The sequence below is a fragment of the Coregonus clupeaformis genome, unplaced genomic scaffold, assembly GCF_020615455.1.
Source record: "Coregonus clupeaformis isolate EN_2021a unplaced genomic scaffold, ASM2061545v1 scaf1746, whole genome shotgun sequence".
Taxonomy (NCBI): domain Eukaryota; kingdom Metazoa; phylum Chordata; class Actinopteri; order Salmoniformes; family Salmonidae; genus Coregonus; species Coregonus clupeaformis.
The window spans coordinates 5,282-25,531 of record NW_025535200.1 but is presented as its reverse complement, the minus strand read 5'-3'; the positions used below and the strand labels follow the sequence as shown (position 1 = coordinate 25,531).

Below are 20,250 nucleotides of genomic sequence, written 5' to 3'. Positions count from 1 at the left end.
CTGTAGTCCTTAGCTCCACTCCCCAATAACCCCTACTGCTAGTAGTCTGTAGTCCTTAGCTCCACCCCCAATAACCCCTACTACTAGTAGTCTGTAGTCCTTAGCTCCACTCCCCAATAACCCCTACTACTAGTAGTCTGTAGTCCTTAGCTCCACTCCCCAATAACCCCTACTACTAGTAGTCTGTAGTCCTTAGCTCCACTCCCCAATAACCCCTACTACTAGTAGTCTGTAGTCCTTAGCTCCACTCCCCCAATAACCCCTACTACTAGTAGTCTGTAGTCCTTAGCTCCACTCCCCAATAACCCCTACTACTAGTAGTCTGTAGTCCTTAACTCCACTCCCCCAATAACCCCTACTACTAGTAGTCTGTAGTCCTTAGCTCCACTCCCCTATAACCCTACTACTAGTAGTCTGTAGTCCTTAGGTCCACTCCCCAATAACCCCTACTACTAGTAGTCTGTAGTCCTTAGCTCCACTCCCCAATAACCCCTACTACTAGTAGTCTGTAGTCCTTAGCTCCACTCCCCCAATAACCCCTACTACTAGTAGTCTGTAGTCCTTAGCTCCACTCCCCCAATAACCCCTACTACTAGTAGTCTGTAGTCCTTAGCTCCACTCCCCAATAACCCCTACTACTAGTAGTCTGTAGTCCTTAGCTCCACTCCCCCAATAACCCCTACTACTAGTAGTCTGTAGTCCTTAGCTCCACTCCCCCAATAACCCCTACTACTAGTAGTCTGTAGTCCTTAGCTCCACTCCCCAATAACCCCTACTACTAGTAGTCTGTAGTCCTTAGCTCCACTCCCCAATAACCCCTACTGCTAGTAGTCTGTAGTCCTTAGCTCCACCCCCAATAACCCCTACTACTAGTAGTCTGTAGTCCTTAGCTCCACTCCCCAATAACCCCTACTACTAGTAGTCTGTAGTCCTTAGCTCCACTCCCCCAATAACCCCTACTACTAGTAGTCTGTAGTCCTTAGCTCCACTCCCCAATAACCCCTACTACTAGTAGTCTGTAGTCCTTAACTCCACTCCCCCAATAACCCCTACTACTAGTAGTCTGTAGTCCTTAGCTCCACTCCCCTATAACCCCTACTACTAGTAGTCTGTAGTCCTTAGGTCCACTCCCCAATAACCCCTACTACTAGTAGTCTGTAGTCCTTAGCTCCACTCCCCAATAACCCCTACTACTAGTAGTCTGTAGTCCTTAGCTCCACTCCCCAATAACCCCTACTACTAGTAGTCTGTAGTCCTTAGCTCCACTCCCCCAATAACCCCTACTACTAGTAGTCTGTAGTCCTTAGCTCCACTCCCCAATAACCCCTACTACTAGTAGTCTGTAGTCCTTAGCTCCACTCCCCAATAACCCTACTACTAGTAGTCTGTAGTCCTTAGCTCCACTCCCCAATAACCCCTACTACTAGTAGTCTGTAGTCCTTAGCTCCACTCCCCAATAACCCCTACTACTAGTAGTCTGTAGTCCTTAGCTCCACTCCCCAATAACCCCTACTACTAGTAGTCTGTAGTCCTTAGCTCCACTCCCCAATAACTCCTACTACTAGTAGTCTGTAGTCCTTAGCTCCACTCCCCAATAACCCCTACTACTAGTAGTCTGTAGTCCTTAGCTCCACTCCAATAACCCTACTACTAGTAGTCTGTAGTCCTTAGCTCCACTCCCCAATAACACCCTACTACTAGTAGTCTGTAGTCCTTAGCTCCACTCCCCCAATAACCCCTACTACTAGTAGTCTGTAGTCCTTAGCTCCACTCCCCAATAACCCCCTACTACTAGTAGTCTGTAGTCCTTAGCTCCACTCCCCAATAACCCCTACTACTAGTAGTCTGTAGTCCTTAGCTCCACTCCCCAATAACCCCTACTACTAGTAGTCTGTAGTCCTTAGCTCCACTCCCCAATAACCCCTACTACTAGTAGTCTGTAGTCCTTAGCTCCACTCCCCAATAACCCCTACTACTAGTAGTCTGTAGTCCTTAGCTTCACTCCCCAATAACCCTACTACTAGTAGTCTGTAGTCCTTAGCTCCACTCCCCAATAACCCCTACTACTAGTAGTCTGTAGTCCTTAGCTCCACTCCCCAATAACCCCTACTACTAGTAGTCTGTAGTCCTTAGCTCCACTCCCCAATAACCCCTACTACTAGTAGTCTGTAGTCCTTAGCTCCACTCCCCAATAACCCCTACTACTAGTAGTCTGTAGTCCTTAGCTCCACTCCCTATAACCCTACTACTAGTAGTCTGTAGTCCTTAGGTCCACTCCCCAATAACCCCTACTACTAGTAGTCTGTAGTCCTTAGCTCCACTCCCCAATAACCCCTACTACTAGTAGTCTGTAGTCCTTAGCTCCACTCCCCAATAACCCCTACTACTAGTAGTCTGTAGTCCTTAGCTCCACTCCCCAATAACCCCTACTACTAGTAGTCTGTAGTCCTTAGCTCCACTCCCCAATAACCCCTACTACTAGTAGTCTGTAGTCCTTAGCTCCACTCCCCAATAACCCCTACTGCTAGTAGTCTGTAGTCCTTAGCTCCACTCCCCAACCCCCTACTACTAGTAGTCTGTAGTCCTTAGCTCCACTCCCCAATAACCCCTACTACTAGTAGTCTGTAGTCCTTAGCTCCACTCCCCCAATAACCCCTACTACTAGTAGTCTGTAGTCCTTAGCTCCACTCCCCCAATAACCCCTACTACTAGTAGTCTGTAGTCCTTAGCTCCACTCCCCAATAACCCCTACTACTAGTAGTCTGTAGTCCTTAGCTCCACTCCCCTATAACCCCTACTACTAGTAGTCTGTAGTCCTTAGCTCCACTCCCCCAATAACCCCTACTACTAGTAGTCTGTAGTCCTTAGCTCCACTCCCCAATAACCCCTACTACTAGTAGTCTGTAGTCCTTAGCTCCACTCCCCAATAACCCCTACTACTAGTAGTCTGTAGTCCTTAGCTCCACTCCCCCAATAACCCCTACTACTAGTAGTCTGTAGTCCTTAGCTCCACTCCCAATAACCCCTACTACTAGTAGTCTGTAGTCCTTAGCTCCACTCCCCAATAACCCCTACTACTAGTAGTCTGTAGTCCTTAGCTCCACTCCCCAATAACCCCTACTACTAGTAGTCTGTAGTCCTTAGCTCCACTCCCCAATAACCCCCTACTACTAGTAGTCTGTAGTCCTTAGCTCCACTCCCCAATAACCCCTACTACTAGTAGTCTGTAGTCCTTAGCTCCACTCCCCAATAACTCCCTACTACTAGTAGTCTGTAGTCCTTAGCTCCACTCCCCAATAACCCCTACTACTAGTAGTCTGTAGTCCTTAGCTCCACTCCCCAATAACCCCTACTACTAGTAGTCTGTAGTCCTTAGCTCCACTCCCCCAATAACCCCTACTACTAGTAGTCTGTAGTCCTTAGCTCCACTCCCCAATAACCCCTACTACTAGTAGTCTGTAGTCCTTAGCTCCACTCCCCAATAACCCCTACTACTAGTAGTCTGTAGTCCTTAGCTCCACTCCCCAATAACCCCTACTACTAGTAGTCTGTAGTCCTTAGCTCCACTCCCCAATAACCCCTACTACTAGTAGTCTGTAGTCCTTAGCTCCACTCCCCAATAACCCCTACTACTAGTAGTCTGTAGTCCTTAGCTCCACTCCCAATAACCCCTACTACTAGTAGTCTGTAGTCCTTAGCTCCACTCCCCAATAACCCCTACTACTAGTAGTCTGTAGTCCTTAGCTCCACTCCCCCAATAACCCCTACTACTAGTAGTCTGTAGTCCTTAGCTCCACTCCCCAATAACCCCTACTACTAGTAGTCTGTAGTCCTTAGCTCCACTCCCCAATAACCCCTACTACTAGTAGTCTGTAGTCCTTAGCTCCACTCCCCAATAACCCTACTACTAGTAGTCTGTAGTCCTTAGCTCCACTCCCCAATAACCCCTACTACTAGTAGTCTGTAGTCCTTAGCTCCACTCCCCAATAACCCCTACTACTAGTAGTCTGTAGTCCTTAGCTCCACTCCCCAATAACCCCTACTACTAGTAGTCTGTAGTCCTTAGCTCCACTCCCCAATAACCCCCTACTACTAGTAGTCTGTAGTCCTTAGCTCCACTCCCCAATAACCCCTACTACTAGTAGTCTGTAGTCCTTAGCTCCACTCCCCAATAACCCCTACTACTAGTAGTCTGTAGTCCTTAGCTCCACTCCCCAATAACCCCTACTACTAGTAGTCTGTAGTCCTTAGCTCCACTCCCCAATAACCCCTACTACTAGTAGTCTGTAGTCCTTAGCTCCACTCCCCAATAACCCCTACTGCTAGTAGTCTGTAGTCCTTAGCTCCACTCCCCAATAACCCCTACTGCTAGTAGTCTGTAGTCCTTAGCTCCACTCCCCCAATAACCCCTACTACTAGTAGTCTGTAGTCCTTAGCTCCACTCCCCAATAACCCCTACTACTAGTAGTCTGTAGTCCTTAGCTCCACTCCCCAATAACCCCTACTACTAGTAGTCTGTAGTCCTTAGCTCCACTCCCCAATAACCCCTACTACTAGTAGTCTGTAGTCCTTAGCTCCACTCCCCAATAACCCCTACTACTAGTAGTCTGTAGTCCTTAGCTCCACTCCCCAATAACCCCTACTACTAGTAGTCTGTAGTCCTTAGCTCCACTCCCCAATAACCCCTACTACTAGTAGTCTGTAGTCCTTAGCTCCACTCCCCAATAACCCCTACTACTAGTAGTCTGTAGTCCTTAGCTCCACTCCCCAATAACCTACTACTAGTAGTCTGTAGTCCTTAGCTCCACTCCCCAATAACCCCTACTACTAGTAGTCTGTAGTCCTTAGCTCCACTCCCCAATAACCCCTACTACTAGTAGTCTGTAGTCCTTAGCTCCACTCCCCAATAACCCCTACTACTAGTAGTCTGTAGTCCTTAGCTCCACTCCCAATAACCCTACTACTAGTAGTCTGTAGTCCTTAGCTCCACTCCCTTCCAATAACCCCTACTACTAGTAGTCTGTAGTCCTTAGCTCCACTCCCCAATAACCCCTACTACTAGTAGTCTGTAGTCCTTAGCTCCACTCCCCAATAACCCCTACTACTAGTAGTCTGTAGTCCTTAGCTCCACTCCCCAATAACCCCTACTACTAGTAGTCTGTAGTCCTTAGCTCCACTCCCCAATAACCCCTACTACTAGTAGTCTGTAGTCCTTAGCTCCACTCCCCAATAACCCCTACTACTAGTAGTCTGTAGTCCTTAGCTCCACTCCCCAATAACCCCTACTACTAGTAGTCTGTAGTCCTTAGCTCCACTCCCCAATAACCCCTACTACTAGTAGTCTGTAGTCCTTAGCTCCACTCCCCAATAACCCCTACTACCAGTAGTCTGTAGTCCTTAGCTCCACTCCCCAATAACCCCTACTACTAGTAGTCTGTAGTCCTTAGCTCCACTCCCCAATAACCCCTACTACTAGTAGTCTGTAGTCCTTAGCTCCACTCCCCAATAACCCCTACTACTAGTAGTCTGTAGTCCTTAGCTCCACTCCCCAATAACCCCTACTACTAGTAGTCTGTAGTCCTTAGCTCCACTCCCCAATAACCCCTACTACTAGTAGTCTGTAGTCCTTAGCTCCACTCCCCAATAACCCCTACTACTAGTAGTCTGTAGTCCTTAGCTATATCTTCATATGCATTAAAATCTCTCTATGTCATGTGACATGCTCATAACCACATAAAGCACATGAATCCAATATACAGTACATACACATATCCTGATTGGGTGACATACACATATCCTGATTGGGTGACATACACATATCCTGATTGGGTGACATACACATATCCTGATTGGGTGACATACACATATCCTGATTGGGTGACATACACATATCCTGATTGGGTGACATACACATATCCTGATTGGGTGACAGACACATATCCTGATTGTCAGTAACACAGCACTTTGCATTGTGTAACCCTAGGTTACTTTAAACTCCCGTCGGACAAATGGAATCACAAATTCCTTACTCAAGGATTCAGTAAGTTTTGTTGAATCAGCATGTTGTCTCCTTATGTAACTCCACTTATCCTTGAGATCCCCCATCTTATTCAACCCTCACCTTGATACCAGCCCACTGTCATCCACTCCCTCACCCTGATACCAGCCCACTGTCATCCTCACCCTGAATACCAGCCCACTGTCATCCACACCTCACCCTGATACCAGCCCACTGTCATCCACACCCTCACCCTGATACCAGCCCACTGTCATCCCCTACCCTCACCCTGATACCAGCCCACTGTCATCCACACTCTCACCTGATACCAGCCCACTGTCATCCACTCCTCACCATGATACCAGCCCACTGTCATCCACACGCCTCACCCTGATACCAGCCCTACTGTCGTCCACACCCTCACCCTGATACCAGCCCACTGTCATCCACTCCTCACCCTGATACCAGCCCACTGTCATCCACACCCCTCACCCTGATACCAGCTACTGTCATCCACACTCTCACCCTGATACCAGCCCACTGTCATCCCCTACCCTCACCATGATACCAGCCTACTGTCATCCACACTCTCACCCTGATGCTAGCCTACTGTCATCCACTCCCTCACCCTGATACCAGCCCACTGTCATCCCCTACCCTTCACCCTGATACCAGCCCACTGTCATCCCCTCACCCTGATACCAGCCCACTGTCATCCACACCCTCACCCTGATACCAGCCCACTGTCATCCACACCCTCACCCTGATACCAGCCCTACTGTCATCCACTCCTCACCCTGATACCAGTCCACTGTCATCCTCACCCTGATACCAGCACTGTCATCCACACCTCACCCTGATACCAGCCCACTGTCATCCACACCCCTCACCCTGATACCAGCCCACTGTCATCCACACTCTCACCCTGATACCAGCCCACTGTCATCCACACCCTCACCCTGATACCAGCCCACTGTCATCCACTCCCTCACCCTGATACCAGCCCACTGTCATCCACACCCTCACCCTGATACCAGCCCCTGTCATCCACTCCCTCACCCTGATACCAGCCCACTGTCATCCACACCCTCACCCTGATACCAGCCCACTGTCATCCACACCCTCACCCTCATACCAGCCCACTGTCATCCACACCCTCACCCTGATACCAGCCCTACTGTCATCCACACCTCACCCTGATACCAGCCCACTGTCATCCACACACTCACCCTGATACCAGCCGCACTGTCATCCACACCCTCACCCTGATACCAGCCCTACTGTCATCCACACCCTCACCCTGATACCAGCCCTACTGTCATCCACACCCTCACCCTGATACCAGCCCACTGTCATCCACACCTTCACCTGATACCAGCCCACTGTCATCCACACTCTCACCCTGATACTTCAGCCCACTGTCATCCACACCCTCACCCTGATACCAGCCCACTGTCATCCACACCCTCACCCTGATACCAGCCCACTGTCATCCACACCTTCACCCTGATACCAGCCCACTGTCATCCACACCCACACCCTCACCCTGATACCAGCCCACTGTCATCCACACCCTCACCCTGATACCAGCCCACTGTCATCCACACCCTCACCCTGATACCAGCCCACTGTCATCCACTCCCTCACCCTGATACCAGCCCACTGTCATCCACACCCTGATACCAGCCCACTGTCATCCACTCCCTCACCCTGATACCAGCCCACTGTCATCCACACCCTCACCCTGATACCAGCCCACTGTCATCCCCTACCCTCACCATGATACCAGCCCACTGTCATCCCCTACCCTCACCATGATACCAGCCCACTGTCATCCACCTCACCCTGATACCAGCCCACTGTCATCCACACCCTCACCATGATACCAGCCCACTGTCATCCACACCTCACCCTGATACCAGCCCACTGTCATCCACACCCTCACCCTGATACCAGCCCACTGTCATCCACACCCTCACCCTGATACCAGCCCACTGTCATCACACCCTCACCCTGATACCAGCCCCACTGTCATCCACTCCCTCACCCTGATACTAGCCACTGTCATCCACTCCTCACCCTGATACCAGCCCACTGTCATCCACACCCTCACCCTGATACCAGCCCACTGTCATCCACACCCACTCACCCTGATACCAGCCCACTGTCATCCACACCCTCACCCTGAATACCAGCCCACTGTCATCCACACCCTCACCCTGATACCAGCCCACTGTCATCCACACCCTCACCCTGATACCAGCCCACTGTCATCCACACCCTCACCCTGATACCTGCCCACTGTCATCCACACCCTCACCCTGATACCTGCCCACTGTCATCCACACCCTCACCCTGATACCAGCCCTACTGTCATCCACACCTCACCCTGATACCAGCCCACTGTCATCCACACCCTCACCCTGATACCAGCCCACTGTCATCCACTCCCTCACCCTGATACCAGCCCACTGTCATCCACACCCTGATACCAGCCCACTGTCATCCACTCCCTCACCCTGATACCAGCCCACTGTCATCCACACCCTCACCCTGATACCAGCCCACTGTCATCCCCTACCCTCACCATGATACCAGCCCACTGTCATCCCCTACCCTCACCATGATACCAGCCCACTGTCATCCACACCCTCACCCTGATACCAGCCCACTGTCATCCACACCCTCACCATGATACCAGCCCACTGTCATCCACACCCTCACCCTGATACCAGCCCACTGTCATCCACACCCTCACCCTGAATACCAGCCCACTGTCATCCACACCCTCACCTGATACCAGCCCTACTGTCATCCACACTCTCACCCTGATACCAGCCCACTGTCATCCACCCTCACCCTGATACCAGCCCACTGTCATCCACACCTCACCCTGATACCAGCCCTACTGTCATCCACACCCTCACCCTGATACCAGCCCACTGTCATCCACACCCTCACCCTGATACCAGCCCACTGTCATCCACACCCCTCACCCTGATACCAGCCCACTGTCATCCACACCTCACCCTGATACCAGCCCACTGTCATCCACTCCCTCACCCTGATACCAGCCCACTGTCATCCTCACCCTGATACCAGCCCACTGTCATCCACACCCTCACCCTGATACCAGCCCACTGTCATCCACACCCTCACCCTGATACCAGCCCACTGTCATCCACACCCTGATACCAGCCCACTGTCATCCACACCCTCACCCTGATACCAGCCCACTGTCATCCACACCTTGATACCAGCCCACTGTCATCCACACCCTCACCCTGATACCAGCCCACTGTCATCCACACCTTCACCCTGATACCAGCCCACTGTCATCCACACCTTGATACCAGCCCACTGTCATCCACACCTCACCCTGATACCAGCCCACTGTCATCCACACCTCACCCTGATACCAGCCCACTGTCATCCACACCCTCACCCTGATACCAGCCCACTGTCATCCACACCCTCACCCTGATACCAGCCCACTGTCATCCACTCCCTCACCCTGATACCAGCCCACTGTCATCCACACCCTCACCCTGATACCAGCCCACTGTCATCCACACCCTGATACCAGCCCACTGTCATCCACACCCTCACCCTGATACCAGCCCTCTGTCATCCACACCTTCACCCTGATACCAGCCCACTGTCATCCACACCTTGATACCAGCCCACTGTCATCCACACCCTCACCCTGATACCAGCCCACTGTCATCCACACCCTCACCCTGATACCAGCCCACTGTCATCCACACCCTCACCCTGATACCAGCCCACTGTCATCCACACCCTCACCCTGATACCAGCCCACTGTCATCCACTCCCTCACCCTGATACCAGCCCACTGTCATCCACACCCTCACCCTGATACCAGCCCACTGTCATCCACACCCTCACCCTGATACCAGCCCACTGTCATCCACACCCTCACCCTGATACCAGCCCACTGTCATCCACACCCTCACCCTGATACCAGCCCACTGTCATCCACCCCTCACCCTGATACCAGCCCACTGTCATCCACACCCTCACCCTGATACCAGCCCACTGTCATCCACACCCCTCACCCTGATACCAGCCCACTGTCATCCACACCCTCACCCTGATACCAGCCCACTGTCATCCACACCCTCACCCTGATACCAGCCCACTGTCATCCACACCCTCACCCTGATACCAGCCCACTGTCATCCACACTTCACCCTGATACCAGCCCACTGTCATCCACACCTCACCCTGATACCAGCCCACTGTCATCCACACCCTCACCCTGATACCAGCCCACTGTCATCCACACCCTCACCCTGATACCAGCCCACTGTCATCCACACCCACACCCTCACCCTGATACCAGCCCACTGTCATCCACACCCTCACCCTGATACCAGCCCACTGTCATCCACACCCTCACCCTGATACCAGCCCACTGTCATCCACACCCTCACCCTGATACCAGCCCACTGTCATCCACACCCTCACCCTGATACCAGCCCACTGTCATCCACACCCTCACCCTGATACCAGCCCACTGTCATCCCCTACCCTCACCCTGATACCAGCCCACTGTCATCCACACCCTCACCCTGATACCAGCCCACTGTCATCCACACCCTGATACCAGCCCACTGTCATCCACTCCCTCACCCTGATACCAGCCCACTGTCATCCACACCCTCACCCTGATACCAGCCCACTGTCATCCCCTACCCTCACCCTGATACCAGCCCACTGTCATCCACACCCTCACCCTGATACCAGCCCACTGTCATCCACACCCTCACCCTGATACCAGCCCACTGTCATCCACACCCTCACCCTGATACCAGCCCACTGTCATCCACACCCTCACCCTGATACCAGCCCACTGTCATCCACACCCTCACCCTGATACCAGCCCACTGTCGTCCACACCCTCACCCTGATACCAGCCCACTGTCATCCACACCCTCACCCTGATACCAGCCCACTGTCATCCACACCCTCACCCTGATACCAGCCCACTGTCATCCCCTACCCTCACCATGATACCAGCCCACTGTCATCCACACCCTCACCTTGATACCAGCCCACTGTCATCCACACCCTCACCCTGATACCAGCCCACTGTCATCCACACCCTCACCCTGAATACCAGCCCACTGTCATCCCCTACCCTCACCATGATACCAGCCCACTGTCATCCACACCCTCACCTTGATACCAGCCCACTGTCATCCACACCTTCACCCTGATACCAGCCCACTGTCATCCACACCCTCACCCTGATACCAGCCCACTGTCATCCACACCCTCACCCTGATACCAGCCCACTGTCATCCACACCCTCACCCTGATACCAGCCCACTGTCATCCACACCCTCACCCTGATACCAGCCCACTGTCATCCACACCTTCACCCTGATACCAGCCCACTGTCATCCACACCCTCACCCTGATACCAGCCCACTGTCATCCCCTACCCTCACCATGATACCAGCCCACTGTCATCCACACCCTCACCCTGATACCAGCCCACTGTCATCCACACCCTCACCCTGATACCTGCCCACTGTCATCCACACCCTCACCCTGAATAACAGCCCACTGTCATCCACACCCTCACCCTGATACCAGCCCACTGTCATCCACACCCTCACCCTGATACCAGCCCCCACCCCCACCCCCACCCTCAGCCTCACCACCCTACTCCCAGACCCATCTCCTCCCAGTACAGTGTGTAGCATGACATCATCTGTAATTATTGTGTTCAGCAGCTCAGTGTTTAAGGTGACTGACATGTCTGACAACAACATTAGCTACAGATGATGATGATTCTAACATGTACCATACTTCATGGTACTGTAGTTATCCCTGATGATGATTCCTAACATGTACCATACTTCATGGTACTGTAGTTACCCCCTGATGATGATTCCTAACATGTACCATACTTCATGGTACTGTAGTTATCCCCTGATGGTGATTCCTAACATGTACCATACTTCATGGTACTGTAGTTATCCCTGATGGTGATTCCTAACATGTACCATACTTCATGGTACTGTAGTTATCCCTGATGATGATTCCTAACATGTACCATACTTCATGGTACTGTAGTTATCCCCTGATGATGATTCCTAACATGTACCATACTTCATGGTACTGTAGTTATCCCTGATGATGATTCTAACATGTACCATACTTCATGGTACTGTAGTTATCCCTGATGGTGATTCCTAACATGTACCATACTTCATGGTACTGTAGTTATCCCTGATGGTGATTCCTAACATGTACCATACTTCATGGTACTGTAGTTATCCCTGATGATGATTCCTAACATGTACCATACTTCATGGTACTGTAGTTATCCCCTGATGATGATTCCTAACATGTACCATACTTCATGGTACTGTAGTTATCCCTGATGATGATTCCTAACATGTACCATACTTCATGGTACTGTAGTTATCCCTGATGATGATTCCTAACATGTACCATACTTCATGGTACTGTAGTTATCCCCTGACGATGATTCCTAACATGTACCATACTTCATGGTACTGTAGTTATCCCCTGATGATGATTCCTAACATGTACCATACTTCATGGTACTGTAGTTATCCCTGATGATGATTCCTAACATGTACCATACTTCATGGTACTGTAGTTATCCCTGATGATGATTCCTAACATGTACCATACTTCATGGTACTGTAGTTATCCCTGATGGTGATTCCTAACATGTACCATACTTCATGGTACTGTAGTTATCCTGATGATGATTCCTAACATGTACCATACTTCATGGTACTGTAGTTATCCCTGATGATGATTCCTAACATGTACCATACTTCATGGTACTGTAGTTATCCCTGATGATGATTCCTAACATGTACCATACTTCATGGTACTGTAGTTATCCCTGATGGTGATTCCTAACATGTACCATACTTTGTGGTACTGTAGTTATCCCCTGATGATGATTCCTAACATGTACCATACTTCATGGTACTGTAGTTATCCCCTGATGGTGATTCCTAACATGTACCATACTTCATGGTACTGTAGTTATCCCCTGATGATGATTCCTAACATGTACCATACTTCATGGTACTGTAGTTATCCCTGATGATGATTCCTAACATGTACCATACTTCATGGTACTGTAGTTATCCCTGATGATGATTCCTAACATGTACCATACTTAATGGTACTGTAGTTATCCCTGATGGACTCTGGTCCTGATTCTATTGTTGAGCTTTACAATCAGTTGCTGAAGTTCAATACAAATATTTATTATTATTTTATTGCTTTGATAATACCATTTATCACTAATCAGATTGATGTTATCCAACTGGTTCTATTGCATCAGGTAAATAGTTGGCCTACAGGTAGATGTTGTCATCCAACTGGCTGCATCATTGTTACTGTACCGAGACAGATAGAGATTCTACTTTGACCTTTGTCCCCTTTGGAGTGTTTGTGTTTGTGTGAAACTCCCGACAACGTCCCCAGGAAACCATGTAAACCTAGCCAGGCATGCTATGATATGACTGGAGTTCTGTCTAGATGTTATACTGGTTGTTTTGCTGCTGACTGTGTCCTGTCGTTCTCCAGAACAACGGAAGAACTACACAAAAACAGCATCAACAGCATGACCAACACTTCACAGTACCATGTGGAGGTAAGATTACTACTGTACAGACACAGTGTGTTAGTGGTAAGGGAGAGATTATTACTAACCTATGTCCCAAACCCTCTCCTCTTCTCTCTCCTGTCCCCTCCATGTCCCAAACCCTCTCCTCTCTCTCCTGTCCCCCCTGTGTCCCAAACCCTCTCCTCTCTCTCCTGTCCCCTCTGTGTCCCAAACCCTCTCCTCTCTCTCCTGTCCCCCCTGTGTCCCAAACCCTCTCCTCTCTCTCCTGTCCCCTCCATGTCCCAAACCCTCTCCTCTCTCCCCTCAGCACCTGACCACGTTTGTTCTGGACAGGAAGGAAGCCATGATCACCATTGAGGATGGAATCAGGAAGCTCCGCCTGCTGGATGCCAAGGGAAAGGTGAGGCACAGGACACATTATTATCATTATTATTATTATTATTATTATTATTATTATTATTATTATTAGTAGTAGTAGTAGTAGTAGTAGTAGTAGTAGTAGTAGTAGTAGTAGTAGTAGTAGTAGTAGTAGTAGTGGTAGTAGTAGTAGTAGTAGTAGTAGTAGTGAGTAGTTTGGTAGTAGTAGTAGTAGTGGTGGTAGTAGTAGTAGTAGTAGAGTAGTATAGTAGTAGCAGCATGAACGGTGCTGCTTTACAGATAGAATGTATTGATATTGTGTTGATATTAGGTATGGACCCAGGACATGCTGCTTTACAGATAGAATGTATTGATATTGTGTTGATATTAGGTATGGACCCAGGACATGCTGCTTTACAGATAGAATGTATTGATATTGTGTTGATATTAGGTATGGACCCAGGACATGCTGCTTTACAGATAGAATGTATTGATATTGTGTTGATATTAGGTATGGACCCAGGACATGCTGCTTTACAGATAGAATGTATTGATATTGTGTTGATATTAGGTATGGACCCAGGACATGCTGCTTTACAGATAGAATGTATTGATATTGTGTTGATATTAGGTATGGACCCAGGACATGCTGCTTTACAGATAGAATGTATTGATATTGTGTTGATATTAGGTATGGACCCAGGACATGCTGCTACAAGTGGAGGAGAAGACAGTCAGCCTCATCGACCCAGAGACCAAGGTGGGTGAGCAGGAGTAGCATGGCATCTCAAGGACCCAGCTCTGGCACACTGGACAGGGGTAGGAGTAGCATGGCATCTCAAGGACCCAGCTCTGGCACACTGGACAGGGGTAGGAGTAGCATGGCATCTCAAGGACCCAGCTCTGGCACACTGGACAGGAGTAGCATGGCATCTCAAGGACCCAGCTCTGGCACACTGGACAGGGGTAGCATGGCATCTCAAGAACCCAGCTCTGACACACTGGACAGGGGTAGGAGTAGCATGGCATCTCAAGGACCCAGCTCTGACACACTGGACAGGGGTAGGAGTAGCATGCCATCTCAAGGACCCAGCTCTGGCACACTGGACAGGGGTAGGAGTAGCATGGCATCTCAAGGACACAGCTCTGGCACACTGGACAGGGGTAGCATGCCATCTCACGGACCCAGCTCTGGCACACTGGACAGGGGTAGGAGTAGCATGGCATCTCAAGGACACAGCTCTGGCACACTGGACAGGAGTAGCATGGCATCTCAAGGACCCAGCTCTGGCACACTGGACAGGGGTAGGAGTAGCATGGCATCTCAAGGACCCAGCTCTGGCACACTGGACAGGGGTAGCATGCCATCTCACGGACCCAGCTCTGGCACACTGGACAGGGGTAGGAGTAGCATGGCATCTCAAGGACACAGCTCTGGCACACTGGACAGGAGTAGCATGGCATCTCAAGGACCCAGCTCTGGCACACTGGACAGGGGTAGGAGTAGCATGCCATCTCAAGGAACCAGCTCTGGCACACTGGACAGGGGCAGGAGTAGCATGGCATCTCAAGGACACAGCTCTGGCACACTGGACAGGGGCAGGAGTAGCATGGCATCTCAAGGACCCAGCTCTGGCACACTGGGCAGGGGTAGGAGTAGCATGGCATCTCAAGGACCCAGCTCTGACACACTGGACAGGGGTAGCATGGCATCTCAAGGACCCAGCTCTGGCACACTGGACAGGGGTAGCATGGCATCTCAAGGACCCAGCTCTGGCACACTGGACAGGGGTAGGAGTAGCATGGCATCTCAAGGACCCAGCTCTGGCACACTGGACAGGGGCAGGAGTAGCATGGCATCTCAAGGACCCAGCTCTGGCACACTGGACAGGGGTAGCATGGCATCTCAAGGACCCAGCTCTGGCACACTGGACAGGGGTAGGAGTAGCATGGCATCTCAAGGACCCAGCTCTGGCACACTGGACAGGGGTAGGAGTAGCATGGCATCTCAAGGACCCAGCTCTGGCACACTGGACAGGGGTAGGAGTAGCATGGCATCTCAAGGAACCAGCTCTGGCACACTGGACAGGAGTAGCATGCCATCTCAAGGACCCAGCTCTGGCACACTGGACAGGGGTAGAATGGGACCTAGTGGGTAGACCAGGGATATCAGATCATGGAATTACTGAACGTCATGTGGCTAGTGGCTCTCTAAAAGCCTATTTATGCTTGATCCGAAAATGTGGTCTGAGGTGCTGTATGGAAGGTGTGGTGCCACTGCAGAGTCTGTATCACTGTAATGCTGAACAGCCACTGCAGAGTCAGTATCACTGTAATGCTGAACAGCCACTGCAGAGTCAGTATCACTGTAATGCTGAACAGCCACTGCAGAGGCTGTATCACTGTAATGCTGAACAGCCACTGCAGAGTCTGTGTCACTGTAATGCTGAACAGCCACTGCAGAGTCTGTATCACTGTAATGCTGAACAGCCACTGCAGAGTCAGTATCACTGTAATGCTGAACAGCCACTGCAGAGTCAGTATCACTGTAATGCTGAACAGCCACTGCAGAGTCAGTATCACTGTAATGCTGAACAGCCACTGCAGAGGCTGTATCACTGTAATGCTGAACAGCCACTGCAGAGTCTGTATCACTGTAATGCTGAACAGCCACTGCAGAGTCTGTATCACTGTAATGCTGAACAGCCACTGCAGAGGCTGTATCACTGTAATGCTGAACAGCCACTGCAGAGGCTGTATCACTGTAATGCTGAACAGCCACTGCAGAGTCTGTATCACTGTAATGCTGAACAGCCACTGCAGAGGCCGTATCACTGTAATGCTGAACAGCCACTGCAGAGTCAGTATCACTGTAATGCTGAACAGCCACTGCAGAGTCAGTATCACTGTAATGCTGAACAGCCACTGCAGAGTCAGTATCACTGTAATGCTGAACAGCCACTGCAGAGTCTGTATCACTGTAATGCTGAACAGCCACTGCAGAGTCAGTATCACTGTAATGCTGAACAGCCACTGCAGAGTCAGTATCACTGTAATGCTGAACAGCCACTGCAGAGTCAGTATCACTGTAATGCTGAACAGCCACTGCAGAGTCAGTATCACTGTAATGCTGAACAGCCACTGCAGAGTCTGTATCACTGTAATGCTGAACAGCCACTGCAGAGTCTGTATCACTGTAATGCTGAACAGCCACTGCAGAGGCTGTATCACTGTAATGCTGAACAGCCACTGCAGAGTCTGTATCACTGTAATGCTGAACAGCCACTGCAGAGTCTGTATCACTGTAATGCTGAACAGCCACTGCAGAGTCTGTATCACTGTAATGCTGAACAGCCACTGCAGAGTCAGTATCACTGTAATGCTGAACAGCCACTGCAGAGTCTGTATCACTGTAATGCTGAACAGCCACTGCAGAGGCTGTATCACTGTAATGCTGAACAGCCACTGCAGAGTCAGTATCACTGTAATGCTGAACAGCCACTGCAGAGTCTGTATCACTGTAATGCTGAACAGCCACTGCAGAGTCTGTATCACTGTAATGCTGAACAGCCACTGCAGAGTCAGTATCACTGTAATGCTGAACAGCCACTGCAGAAGTTTTGATCAGTGTTTTAAGCATTTGATTGTGTGCAGGGATTTAGTAATTGATTAGATGAGAATTAAGTAAGAACCAAAGGGCTGTCGGGTCCCATAGTTACACTGTTCTGTTTAAAGTGACAACCTGTATTTAACTTTCCTCTGGGAACTTTTTACACCACAAGTTCACAGTGACTCCATAACTTCCTTAATGATCTGAATATTCAGAGGCTGGCCTCAGGACAGTTTTTAAGCTGGTTCCGTTAACTGACCTGTTTGTTAGGGCTGGCCTCAGGACAGTTTTTAAGCTGGTTCCATTAACTGACCTGTTTGTTAGGGCTGGCCTCAGGACAGTTTTTAAGCTGGTTCCGTTAACTGACCTGTTTGTTAGTGCTGGCCTCAGGACAGTTTTTAAGCTTGTTCCGTTAACTGACCTGTTTGTTAGGGTTGGCCTCAGGACCGTTTTTAAGCTGGTTCCGTTAACTGACCTGTTTGTTAGTGCTGGCCTCAGGACAGTTTTTAAGCTGGTTCCGTTAACTGACCTGTTTGTTAGGGCTGGCCTCAGGACAGTTTTTAAGCTGGTTCCATTAACTGACCTGTTTGTTAGGGTTGGCCTCAGGACCGTTTTTAAGCTGGTTCCGTTAACTGACCTGTTTGTTAGTGCTGGCCTCAGGACAGTTTTTAAGCTGGTTCCGTTAACTGACCTGTTTGTTAGGGCTGGCCTCAGGACAGTTTTTAAGCTGGTTAACTGACCTGTTGGTTAGGGCTGGCCTCAGGACAGTTTTTAAGCTGGTTCCATTAACTGACCTGTTTGTTAGGGCTGGCCTCAGGACAGTTTTTAAGCTGGTTAACTGACCTGTTTGTTAGGGCTGGCCTCAGGACAGTTTTTAAGCTGGTTCCATTAACTGACCTGTTTGTTAGGGCTGGCCTCAGGACAGTTTTTAAGCTGGTTCCGTTAACTGACCTGTTTGTTAGGGCTGGCCTCAGGACAGTTTTTAAGCTGGTTCCATTAACTGACCTGTTTGTTAGGGCTGGCCTCAGGACAGTTTTTAAGCTGGTTAACTGACCTGTTTGTTAGGGCTGGCCTCAGGACAGTTGTTAAGCTGGTTAACTGACCTGCTGGTTATTGTTTCAGAATGAGTTGGAGAACTTCCCCATGGGGACCATCATGCACTGCCAGGCAGTGATGTCATCCTGCAGCTACGACTCCATCTTGGCTCTGGTGTGTAAGGAGCCGGGCCAGGGCAAACCAGACCTGCACCTGTTCCAGTGTGACAACATCAAGGTACACACACAGTCTGTCTGTCTGTCTGTCTGTCTGTCTGTCTCCTCCAGGCCAGCCTGATCCAGGCTGATATAGAGGGTTAGGGTTAGTGACGTGTTCTCTCCCTGTCTGTTTGTCTGTCTGTCTGTCTGTCTGTCTGTCTGTCTGTCTGTCTCCTCCAGGCCAGCCTGATCCAGGTTGATATAGAGGGTTAGGGTTAGTGACGTGTTCTCTCCCTGTCTGTCTGTCTGTCTGTCTGTCTGTCTGTCTGTCTGTCTGTCTGTCTCCTCCAGGCCAGCCTGATCCAGGTTGATATAGAGGGTTAGGGTTAGTGATGTGTTCTCTCCCTGTCTGTCTGTCTGTCTGTCTGTCTGTCTGTCTGTCTCCTCCAGGCCAACCTGATCCAGGCTGATATAGAGGGTTAGGGTTAGTGATGTGTTCTCTCCCTGTCTGTCTGTCTGTCTGTCTCCTCCAGGCCAGCCTGATCCAGGCTGATATAGAGGGTTAGGGTTAGTGATGTGTTCTCTCCCTGTCTGTCTGTCTGTCTCCTCCAGGCCAGCCTGATCCAGGCTGATATAGAGGGTTAGGGTTAGTGATGTGTTCTCTCCCTGTCTGTCTGTCTGTCTGTCTCCTCCAGGACAGCCTGATCCAGGCTGATATAGAGGGTTAGGGTTAGTGATGTGTTCTCTCCCTGTCTGTCTCCCTGTCTGTCTGTCTGTCTGTCTGTCTGTCTGTCTGTCTGTCTCCTCCAGGCCAGCCTGATCCAGGCTGATATAGAGGGTTAGGGTTAGTGATGTGTTCTCTCCCTGTCTGTCTGTCTGTCTGTCTGTCTGTCTGTCTCCTCCAGGCCAACCTGATCCAGGCTGATATAGAGAGTGCCATGATCGATCACAAGGGAGGCAAGGTGAAGAAGAGACCAGAAACACTACGGTAAAACACCTTTAACCCACCTGTCATCTCTGACAAGAATGGTTCTGTTACTTTATAGAGCTCTGTTAGAATGGGTTCTGTTACTTTATAGAGCTCTGTTAGAATGGGTTCTGTTACTTTATAGAGCTCTGTTAGAATGGGTTCTGTTACTTTATAGAGCTCTGTTAGTGTCACAAGCCGGGCTAGAAACTCCGGTCTCAGATGTGGAGAGCTGGGGGTACTACCCCTTAGCCACAGAGGAGGTGTTGTAGGACCCAAATGAAACACCCAAGGCAATACTCCAGGCAAGTAGATTTAATGTTCCAAAACAGGAGGCAAAACAAAACAACTCCACGAGGGGAGAAAAACAAACTAAAGATAACTTTGAACAACTTACTAGGACTGACACCGGTGGGACAAAGCAGGAGACACATAGTCAGGACGCAATAACCAAGTGAGAAACAAGGGGAAAAC

At 50.1% G+C, this 20,250-nt stretch overlaps 1 protein-coding gene across 1 annotated transcript in view; it reads left to right on the top strand.

Annotated features, from left to right (window-relative positions):
• The window catches only part of LOC121560054 (epidermal growth factor receptor kinase substrate 8-like), a gene marked incomplete at its 3' end in the record, with an annotated part of 56,521 nt that extends 36,724 nt beyond the window's left edge, over positions 1–19,797 (top strand). The window contains exons 4-8 of the mRNA XM_045218713.1: positions 13,610–13,676; positions 13,957–14,049; positions 14,698–14,766; positions 18,739–18,888; positions 19,715–19,797. Of these exons, the coding sequence (XP_045074648.1) occupies positions 13,647–13,676; positions 13,957–14,049; positions 14,698–14,766; positions 18,739–18,888; positions 19,715–19,797 (425 nt within the window). The remainder of the gene's footprint in view (positions 1–13,609; positions 13,677–13,956; positions 14,050–14,697; positions 14,767–18,738; positions 18,889–19,714) is intronic.
• Between the last annotated feature and the right edge of the window lie 453 nt (positions 19,798–20,250).